Consider the following 10510-nt stretch of genomic DNA (forward strand, 5'->3'; position numbering starts at 1 on the left):
GTAATGGTGGCAGAAACTTGCCAATTTCAGGCAGGAGCTGTCTCTTACTTAATTAATAAAGACTGCACTGTATAGCCGGTCTGCATTGTTAATGGCCGTGTGATATTGAAGGTGCAGTGCATCCATTAAAGGGGTTATTTCAAGATTATGAGCCCTACCTCATATGGATCCAGAGAACTCCCCATTTAGTGCTCAGGGGAGTGTCTTTTCTGCTGCAGCTCAGGGGGTGTGTCTCAGCTCTTTCTATCACAGCTCAGGAGGCAGTTGAAGGACAAAACTGAGCATGTGCGGCCTTCTCAGTGAGCAGAACAAAGAAATAAGAAAAGAAAAAACAGCAGGTGGCGCTATACAGATACATTTTATTGAATATCTCAGTGGCTATGCTAAATTTTTAATTACATGCGATTACAAAAGTATTCAGAGTCAGGTGCTGACTTGAAAACTGTAGAATATTTTTCAAGGGACAACCCCTTTAATAATGCAGACTGGCTATCCAGTGCAGTCTTCATTAGTTAAATAAGAGGCAACCCGCGGCTTAACAGCTCACGACCGCACCATGTGGTCATGCCTTTAGGTGATATTCAGACATGGTATATTTGTAGCATATTTTGGGTGCAGATTGTGTAACAACCTATGGTAATATACATGGAGATGGAGTTTTTGAAATGTCATGCACACAGAAATCCATGCAGATTGGACATAATTTACAGTAATATCTGTTCCATTGTGTTCTGGAATTGGCCTGGATTTTCACTGTTACAGGAAAAATGCACTGCAAAAGCACACGTAACATCTGTGTTTTATTGGCTGATATAGCCATTTTACTATAAGCATACACATTAGACTGTAAACCCTATGGTGGCATGATGTTCACAAGTAGCTTTAAGCAGAAGATTGGCACAGAATCTTCTCTGCCCTTGTGAATAATGAAAAAGATGCCACGCTGCCAACCTTTTTGTTTCTTTATTGTAAATGACAACATGTTTTTATCAAGATACATCTCTTCATTACTGAAAGTTGTATCAAGAAAGGGAGACTTTTGGGAAATAAAATGTGTCATGGTGCATCCATTAATGATTAAGTAGTGGCCATGAAGTGACTTCTCTTCTGCCCACACTGTATATTTTTCTTACTTTTTTCTATGCAAAAGCCAATATAGGAACATCAGGTCATCTCCGAAAACCTTGAGTAAATTTACTCATTTGCTTGAGCAATAATGACCAGGACAGTGACACGGGCCAGAGCATAGGTCTTATTAGCTTGGCAAACAAAGCGAAATCCAATCAATGATTACCGACTAGTGGACAGGCTTATATAGGACATCTAGACGCAAACACCTCACTATAGTCACTCAACCAGAGCCAAAATGAGAGCAGCACTTGTAACCGTGTTGCTCTGCCTCGTGAGCACTGCATGGGTATGGCATTTCTTTTGTTTACCTAATATATTATTTGAAGTATATTATAGTACTATACCTACTATTACTGCTTAGGATGGGGTCACACATATATATATATATACACCCATACTATCATACAATGACAATCTATCAATGTATCAAGTAGTGTACAACTATAGTTGTCAACTAAACATCAATTTATATTAAGAATATTATTGATGATGATAAAATAATAATAATAATAATAAAATAACAAAAATAATCTTGTATATCTTATTAGAAAACCAAACTGTACACAGTTTTACTTGTATTTTGGTAACAGCAATAGTTTAGAATATACGTAAATATGTATAAATGTATGTGTGGAACTAAATAGATTCATTTCATTTATCAGTGCCTCGTACATTTCATAATGGCTGTGCAATGTAAAATGCTGCCTTTTTATGATACTTGATATATTCACACCTGGCAGATTTGTTGAAGAAAGTTTTGCCGCCAAACATCAGTTCCATTCATCTGAATGGGATTGTTTTGGAGGTAAACATACTGTATGGATTTCTGCAAGTTCTATTCAGATTAATAGGACAGCAGCAGAAATCTCTGCGACACATCTGCCGGGTCTGAATTCACCCATAGTGTAAGTTCCCCTGGATCACATGTGTTACAAGCACTTCTGCGCTATTTCATTTATATGAATGAGGGCTTGTAAAAATTCACGTACATAATGCAGAAAATACATTCAGATGTATGGCAGGCACAATATATCTGCAATACATCTGCCTTAAAGATGCAGCTGAGCTACTGTGTATTTCCTATGGAGTTTTCTATTCTCTATTGCATATCTTGCTTTCATGTCAGGGCAATAAGATATGGCATAAGAGGTCCTCACCGTTGTAGATTCTCTATGGCTTGGTTTATTTCTTAGGAATAATCACTATATCAATAACATGTATATATTTTTTGGAATAGACAGAGACCTTTGAGGAAGCTGGTGCAACCGGCCGCGGCCCCAGAATTACGGAACAGAAATCTGACTCTACATGCAAGCAAGAAACCAACTGGCAAGTCTGTGCAGATGATGACTGGGTATGGATCCTATCATTACTTTACCTAATCCATAATACACAATATTTTTGTAGATTGTAAACTATTGCAGGCAGGGTCCTCTCCCCCCCATACCTGTCTATTCATATTTTTGTGTTTATTGTATGTACAGTGCCATGTAATTAATGGTGCCTTCAAATAAATAATATTAATAATAATATTAATAAACCATACCCTGCAATCCATCAGCGATGGCCGTGCTTGCACACTATAGGAAAAAGTATCTGCCTACGAGCATTCCCACAGTCCTGGCCACTGGAGAGGCCGGTGCCTTTTCCTATAGTGTGAAAGCACGACCACCATTGCTGGACTGCAGGGTGGTCATAACCCTTGGAAACGAAGAGTGTATAATGGAATAAACAAATGAATCCAGCCAGAAAAGGAGGCAATATGGACAATCACAAAACATAAGTAAATGCCTTGTATTAACTTTCTGTACGTGATAAATGCCATTTGCTGAAGTGGACAACCCAGTTAAGGGTACATTCACATAACCGTATGTATTTTGTGATCCGCACATATGGCTAAGATTGGGACATGTTCTATGTTTTGTGGAACTGACATATGGATACGGAAGGTACACGGGTGTCTTCTGTGTGTTTTCTGCATCTGTATGTCCGTTCCGCAAATCATAGAACATGTCCCATTCTTGGCCACAAATGCAGATCGGGGTTTTGCAGACTGCAAAATACATAAAATACATACAGTTAGTACCCTAACACTGAGTACTGGGTGATATTATTGTAGTACTATATGGCACTGTTAATTGGGCATTGTATGTTGGCATTATGTCAATGTATGTTACTGTACTGTGGGTTATTAGTTTTTTTTTATTAATTTGTCTTTTCCTATGTATACATACAGTAATTTTAATAAGTAATATTATATATAATTTGTAGCAAAACTAATAAAATAGCACTGTTAGGGCTCGTTCACACGAACTTATTTTGCGTTCCGTATACGGGCCGTTTTCTGTGTTTCGCATACAGTCCGTATACGGAACCATTCACTTCAATAGGTCTGCAAAAGATGCGGATAGCACTCTGTGTGCTGTCCGCATCCGTTGCTCTGTTCCTTGGCCCCGCAAATATTTTGAGTCCTGTCCTATTCTTGTCCGTTTTGCGGACAAGAATAGGCATTTCTATAATAGGCCTCCTGTTCCGTTCCGTAAATTGCGGAAGGCACATGGGCGCAATCCGTGCTTTGCGGATTCCGCAATTTGCAAACCGCAAAAAAACGGCACGGTCATGTGAACGAGCCCTTAGTTTGACCATAAATCCAATCTTTCATGTCTGCAGGGTACCAAGTGTCCTTCAGGATGCAGAGTTCAAGGGTTATCTGACAAGACTGACAAAGAATTTAGCACAAGAATTGATGCAATTAACAAGAAATTAAAGGATAGTCAAAGCAGTTTTGATTCCATTGACATAAGAACCAAAGAAACATATAAACAAATCAAGGATAACCTAGTCGCAGCCCTGCGTAAGTATAAATGGGTTCAGTTCATCTGAGGCTATCCTATTAAAGTGGTTGTCCCACAATTAAATACTATGGTCCAGATTAAATTATATTAGTGCGCCTTGTCTTAACTTGTGCCAAAGTCTGACATAAATTTGCGCAATTTGGTGCATCTAATTTTGGGAAAATTCTCTACAACATTTTGCCCCACAATTGTGCCACAATTCTGGTGTAAAATTATGTTTAAAGGGGTTCTGCACCTTCATTTAACTGATGATCTATCCTCTGGATAGATCATCAGCTTCTGATCGGCGGGGGTCCTGACACCCGGGACCCCCGCCGATCAGCTGTTTGAGAAGGCAGCGGCGCTCCAGCAGCGCCGCGGCCTTCTCACTGTTTACCGCCGGGCCGCCCGCTCACTGACGTCACGACTTGTATCAACTAGAGTGGGAGCATCTAAGCTCTGTTCACTTGAATGGAGCTTAGCCGCGCCCACTCTAGTTGATACAAGTCGTGACGTCAGGGGGCGGGCGGCCCGGCGGTAAACAGTGAGAAGGCCGCGGCGCTGCTGGAGCGCCGCTGCCTTCTCAAACAGCTGATCGGCGGGGGTCCTGGGTGTCGGACCCCCGCCGATCAGAAGCTGATGATCTATCCAGAGGATAGATCATCAGTTAAATGAAGGTGCAGAACCCCTTTAAAACTAAGACAACCAATAGTTGGTACAGAACTAGACAAAAGTGTTCCTGCATCAGATGTATCATCCAGTCTAAGCTGTGTCTGATGTTTAGACAGCCCATCTGAGTTTAGGCAATCTGATAGTAAATTTTGGCCAATGTTTGAACACAGGTTTACAGAGGTTGAATTTTCTTTCCGTCTCTCATCTGCCTAATAATCTGCCCCCTCCATTCCATTCCTTCACATTTAGATCCTATACTCTAATATAATTCCTTTTTTCTATTTTGCCAGGAAGTTTTCTTTCCTCCCTTACATGGGATAGTTACCTGAGTGATCAAGACCATCTTGCACTAACTTCTTGTCCTGTATCTATTGGTGTATACTACTTCCTTTCTTTTTTCTTTGCTTTGGTGACCACAATTATGAGAGTCATCAGCTAACAAGATGGCTATCTCTCCCAGCTCCTCCGTAAACATACACAACGGGCTCTGCTGTTTTTGTGAAGAGGGAAATAATGTACCCATGATACATATTAATATAAGGGGCTACCATAGATATCTGAAAGTGGCTTATTCCCTTCTTTTCATCAAAAACACATGCATGCTTGTTGGGAGGGATAACTTTCAGCTAAAAGCCTGGGTGACAATGATTAATTTGGTGCATGTCTTGACACTTTGCACCATCCACAGGATTAGAAAATCTGCCCCTACATTTCACATAAAGCATTACAAATTTTCATTACAACATGTTCCTGTGTCCAGATATTGCCCTTACATACTTGCTATGGTGTCTAAGTCTCTGTTCAAATCAGCATTTCCGTTTTTCTTTATTCATCATGTGAACAAAACAAAAATAAGATGGAGAGATGGATCTCATCAATGGCATCCGACAGACCACTTGGGTGTCCGTCATGATGTTCTCCATTTTAAAGTTTATTTGATCTAATCCATGATGGATTCCAGATGTGAACACTGCCTATGCTGAAACGTGTCTAATCAAGACATAATTTAAGGCAAAATAATATCTGCATTTATTTAAAGAGTCATGGAGATATAAGCTGTAATTCTGTCTGTACACATAGTTCTGTGTACACTGCTCTCTGTTGTCTGCATACTGTGCAGCTCTGTCATCAGTTTTGAGGGGTCAAAACTGCTGACAGACTCCTGTTAAAGTATACATGATATGTGAAATAAAAATATCAAGGCACATATGTTCTCTTCTCTGGGTTTCAGGCTCTAAGACCCCTACCTTTTGCTAGAATGAAGCCATTAAAATGCTTGTAAAGATAGGAGCTGTAAGGGGCCAGAGCTGCTATGTGTTCTAACTCGTACTTTATCAGCTTTGTTTTAGCAAATATTTTTACATCTTATATCTTCATATTGGTCGTTTAAAGAGTTTAGAACTATTTAGAGCTTAGAGCAGTTTCATGCACAAGTTTAAGTTTTTAAGGGAATATTTTTAGCCAGAACAGAAATGGGAAATAAAATGGTGTTTGCTAAAAACAAAACAAACCTTAAAAAATCCACTATGTGCAAGACTACCTTTACTTTGAGGGTGTCCTGCACATATAGAAATAATGACAAATGTTTGTGCTTTTGTCTTGTTTAGAGACTGATGGCTCATTTAACCAGGTGTCTGAAAGTCTGAGGCATAAAATTGACATTTTGAAACTAAAGGTTACCAGGCAGATTGAAAGAATAAAGTTGCTGCAGAGGAACATCAGAGACCAGGTGGTGGAAATAAAACGCCTTGAGGTAAGATACTGTTTAGCTTGATAATTAACGTCTCGGCACGCTCTGGTGTAATAGTATGTCAGTAATAGTACGTCAGCGAGGTGCAAGAGGTGTATGGTGTGGGAGAATAATGCAGCCATCACCCAGCTGCAATGACTGTGATAACTCTAATCCTGGTCATTTAACCCCTCAGATGCAATGGTCAATAGCAACTTTGGCATTTGGGCAGTTAGACAGAGGGAGGGGGCTCCCACTACCCTTGGATTGGAACCCTTGTAGCAAAATCATGGGGTTGCTATGACAGCTTAAGGGCCTTGTGAAGGCAACCAGATATGTTATAGTGAGCTGCCTGCGAAACCAAGCCTGAAGCACAGCTTCACAGGCAGCTAGTCAGAATCCCATAGACTGCAATAATATTCTAGTGATTAGAAGATCACATGTACAAATCTCCTATCGACAGGACTATTTTTTCCGTCATGTATAACGGAACCGTTATTTGTCCCCATAGACATGTATTAGGGCGGAGCAAAACGGAATGCCTCTTAAAGGCTTCCCTTTTGATTCCGTCCTAAAATTACGTTATATTCCGTTATAACTCTGTTATAACAGAATTTACGGAATTGCATAATGCGAATGCGAACCTGACCTAAGAGGATTAAAAATTACAGTGGAAAAAATGTAAAAATGTGTTTTTTTTAAATAAAAAGCACAAAAAATATAAAAAAAATTCTAATTACCCCATTTCCAATTTTATATATAAAAATAAACAATAAAACAAATGTATCTCTATGTCTGAAAATATACTGAACTGTTAAAATATAAAAATGTTTTTAATGCCATAACAAAAAAGAAGGAAAAAAATTGCAATTTGCCATTTTAGATCACTTTGCCCTCCCAAAAAAATTACCGTAAATAAGAAGTGATTAAAAAGCTGTCTCCTCAAATAGTACAAAAAGCCGGAACTCATCTCACAATAAATAAACCCTCACACAGCTTTTTTTAAATAGTAATACATAATAAATGCTACATAAATTTGGTATTGCTGTAATCTTACTGACCCATAGAATAAGGTTGAAATGTCACATTTAGGGTATAATGAACACCATGAATCAAAACAAGAAAAACCATGGCAATAATACATTTTTTCCAATTTTACCTGACAAGGATTTTTTTTCTTATTTTTCAATACAAGATACTGTATAGTAAATTAAAAGGTCCCATTAATAAAATACAACTCGACCCGCAAAAAATAAGCTGTCATAAGGCTGAGTGAATGGCAAATTAAAAAACATGGGTCATGTTATGGTCAGTTATGGGTCTTGGAAGGCAGGGAGGAAAAAATGAAAACACAAATTTGAATTGACTTCTGTAATATACTATATTTCACCTAACTTGATTCATTAATCATCTCCTATTATTTCTAGGTTGATATTGATATTAAACTCCGTGCTTGCAAAGGATCATGTGCAAGGGGAGTTGACTTCAATGTGGATATGGCGAGCTATGAAAATATACAGAAGCAGCTCTTGCAAGCAGAATCCACTGATCTGAGAACAAGCTCAGATCCTCTTCCTATGCTTAAGATGAAACCTATGAAAGATTCAACAGTTGATTCCAAGTACAAGACACTGGCTTTGGAAAAAGAAAAGTATCCAATTTTCTCTGATGTTGGCCAATTTACATTTGTGCTAGAAGGGAAAACTAAAGAGGTAACTGGACATCCAGGGTCCACTACATCTGTCACTAATGTCCAGGGTGGTGTGAAACAGCCTTCCCAAACCACTGACTTTACTATCTTAGGTGATAAATCTGCACAGCCTGGTAAAGGGGCGGAAGTGGTTTCAGAAAGACGAGAAATTTCATGCACTAAAACTATTCAGAAGAAAATTGTTAAGGGACCCACTGGAACTAAGGAAGAAATTAGTGAAGTAATAAGTGGTGGAGAAGAGTGTGAAAAATTAGAAAGGCTTAAGGCAGAAGGAAAGGGTGAGTTAGGTGCTGATGGCACATACACTATCCGAGTCACAGGGAGCGGTACCTCAGGAGGCTTCAATTTTCCAAGCTGGGAAGACTTTGTTAGTGGTAAGACTGTGAGTAGCAGTAGCAGTGTTAGTGGTGGATCAACTTCAAAAACTCAAGGTTCTTTGACTGTAGGAGATGATGAATTTGATGATTTCAGCCATATAGACCTTGGCTCTCCTAGTTTTAGACCAGAGAAAACCTCATCTGGTTCATCCACTTATTCCAAAACGGTTTACAGCAGTAGCAGCACAAAGGATGGATACCATTCAGGAAAGCAAATGAAAAGCGGGCCTGTATTTGAAGATCTTGGCCCCATCCTGACTGAGAAGAGTGAGGAAGACATGCCTGATTTTGGGGCCCGCAGTGTGCAAACAGGAGTGAAAACGACTGGAGATCACACTGGGACAGGTAAATCAAAGTGACAGACACAGTGACAGTGCTAGGTTCCAATATTAAGCTGGGAAAACACATAATTCAACATTGAAACTACAACTACATCTACAAGGATGCTTACAGAGGAGAAAATATAAAAATCTCCAATTACACAGTTTTTCAGCATACTCCCATTCTTGAGTTATATCAGTGAAAGATTATTTAGCCTCATCTACTTAATCATGTCACTATAACGTGGCTTGAACATCACTCACAATGTTCAGTGGCCCTCTAATGAACTCATTAGACTTTGGTAACAGAAACGATGTCATGTAGTTACAGAAATTGTAAAAATATTTACATAATACTTTTTACTTACTCATGTCCAAACCCCAAAAAATTCAGAGGACATGTTAAGCTATTTTTGGTCAATACTAGTTACTATAATAATGTTCAACAATAATCAGTGAAATAATAAACCAGGTAAACAAGATTAGGGTACATTCACACGACTGTATGTATTTTGTGGTCCCCAAAAATGGGATCCACAAAATATGGATGGTGTCCGTGTGATGTCTGTGTTGCATCAGTTTTTTGTTTTTTTGTAGACCCATTAACTTCAGTAGGTCCGTGGTCTGCATTTGCGGCCAAATATAAGACACGTTCTATCTCTTGCGGAACAAACATATGGATGTGGAAAGCACACAGAAGACAATGGGTCTGCAGAAAAAACTGATGCAACATGAACTTCACACAGACGTCATCCGTATTTTGCGGATCCACATTTTCCGGACCGTAAAAAACATACGGTCGTGTGAATGCCCCCTAAAATGCATTTCTTTTTAGACTGTGCTGATATCCTCCAGAAACACAGTTCTGGTGGCAAAAGTGGCATTTTCAAAATCAGGCCAGAAGGATCCAATAAAGAGCTATCAGTGTTTTGCGACCAAGATACCCAATTAGGAGGATGGGTCTTGATTCAACAAAGGGAAGATGGATCTGTGAATTTTAACAGAACCTGGCAAGACTACAAGAATGGATTTGGATCTGTGGATGCAACTGGGAAAGGAGAACTATGGCTGGGAAATGAATACATCCATCTGCTGACCCGAAAAGAGACAATTTTGAGGATTGAGTTAGGAGACTGGTCTGGAAATCAGGTTTATGCAGAATACAGTTTCCACCTAGGATCAGAATCAGAGGGATATGCTCTTAATGTTAATGGCTATGAAGGTTCTGCAGGAGATTCCCTGGTAGAAGGCTCTAAAGACGACGGTGAATACACCTCTCACGCCAACATGAAGTTTAGCACATATGATAGGGACAGTGACAAGTGGGAGGAGAATTGTGCAGAAATGTATGGAGGGGGGTGGTGGTATAACAACTGCCAGGCTGCCAATCTTAATGGGATTTACTATAATGGAGGTCAGTATGATCCAAGGAATAATGTCCCCTATGAGATTGAAAATGGGATTGTTTGGGTATTGTTCAAACCAGCTGATTACTCTTTGAAAACTGTGAAAATGAAAATTCGTCCTGTTGACACTGCATAAAAATACTTCTTTATATATTACTGCACTCCCATAAGCACCACTGTATTATGTGTTTTTTTATTGTTCCTGGCTTAATGTATAGAAGCTGTACCTGTAAAGAAGACTAAATAACTCACTTCCATTGACTCTTTGTTGTGTTTTCCTTTGTTCTTATGCTAAGTAACACTAGACATAGTACATGACACAGTGCACAT

The 10510-nt window shown here is 39.2% G+C and overlaps 1 protein-coding gene across 1 annotated transcript; it reads left to right on the top strand.

Annotated features, from left to right (window-relative positions):
• The first annotated feature begins 1273 nt into the window (after window positions 1-1273).
• On the top strand, window positions 1274-10441 carry FGA (fibrinogen alpha chain). Its single transcript, XM_044300216.1, has 6 exons — window positions 1274-1417; window positions 2369-2485; window positions 3802-3985; window positions 6245-6390; window positions 7794-8799; window positions 9610-10441. The coding sequence occupies exons 1-6, from the start codon at window positions 1367-1369 to the stop codon at window positions 10314-10316; spliced, it is 2211 nt and encodes a 736-aa protein (XP_044156151.1). The 5' UTR covers window positions 1274-1366; the 3' UTR covers window positions 10317-10441.
• The last annotated feature ends 69 nt before the right edge of the window (window positions 10442-10510 follow it).

This window comes from Bufo gargarizans, chromosome 1 (genome assembly GCF_014858855.1).
Source record: "Bufo gargarizans isolate SCDJY-AF-19 chromosome 1, ASM1485885v1, whole genome shotgun sequence".
NCBI lineage: Eukaryota > Metazoa > Chordata > Amphibia > Anura > Bufonidae > Bufo > Bufo gargarizans.

Bases quoted from the DNA above. Each gene is read 5' to 3' on its own strand.
- FGA (XM_044300216.1), top strand. From the start codon at position 1,367: ATGAGAGCAGCACTTGTAACCGTGTTGCTCTGCCTCGTGAGCACTGCA. The intron at 1,418-2,368 runs GTATGGCATTTC...TTTTTGGAATAG, and splicing joins GCCTCGTGAGCACTGCATGG to ACAGAGACCTTTGAGGAAGC. The intron at 2,486-3,801 runs GTATGGATCCTA...TCATGTCTGCAG, and splicing joins TCTGTGCAGATGATGACTGG to GGTACCAAGTGTCCTTCAGG.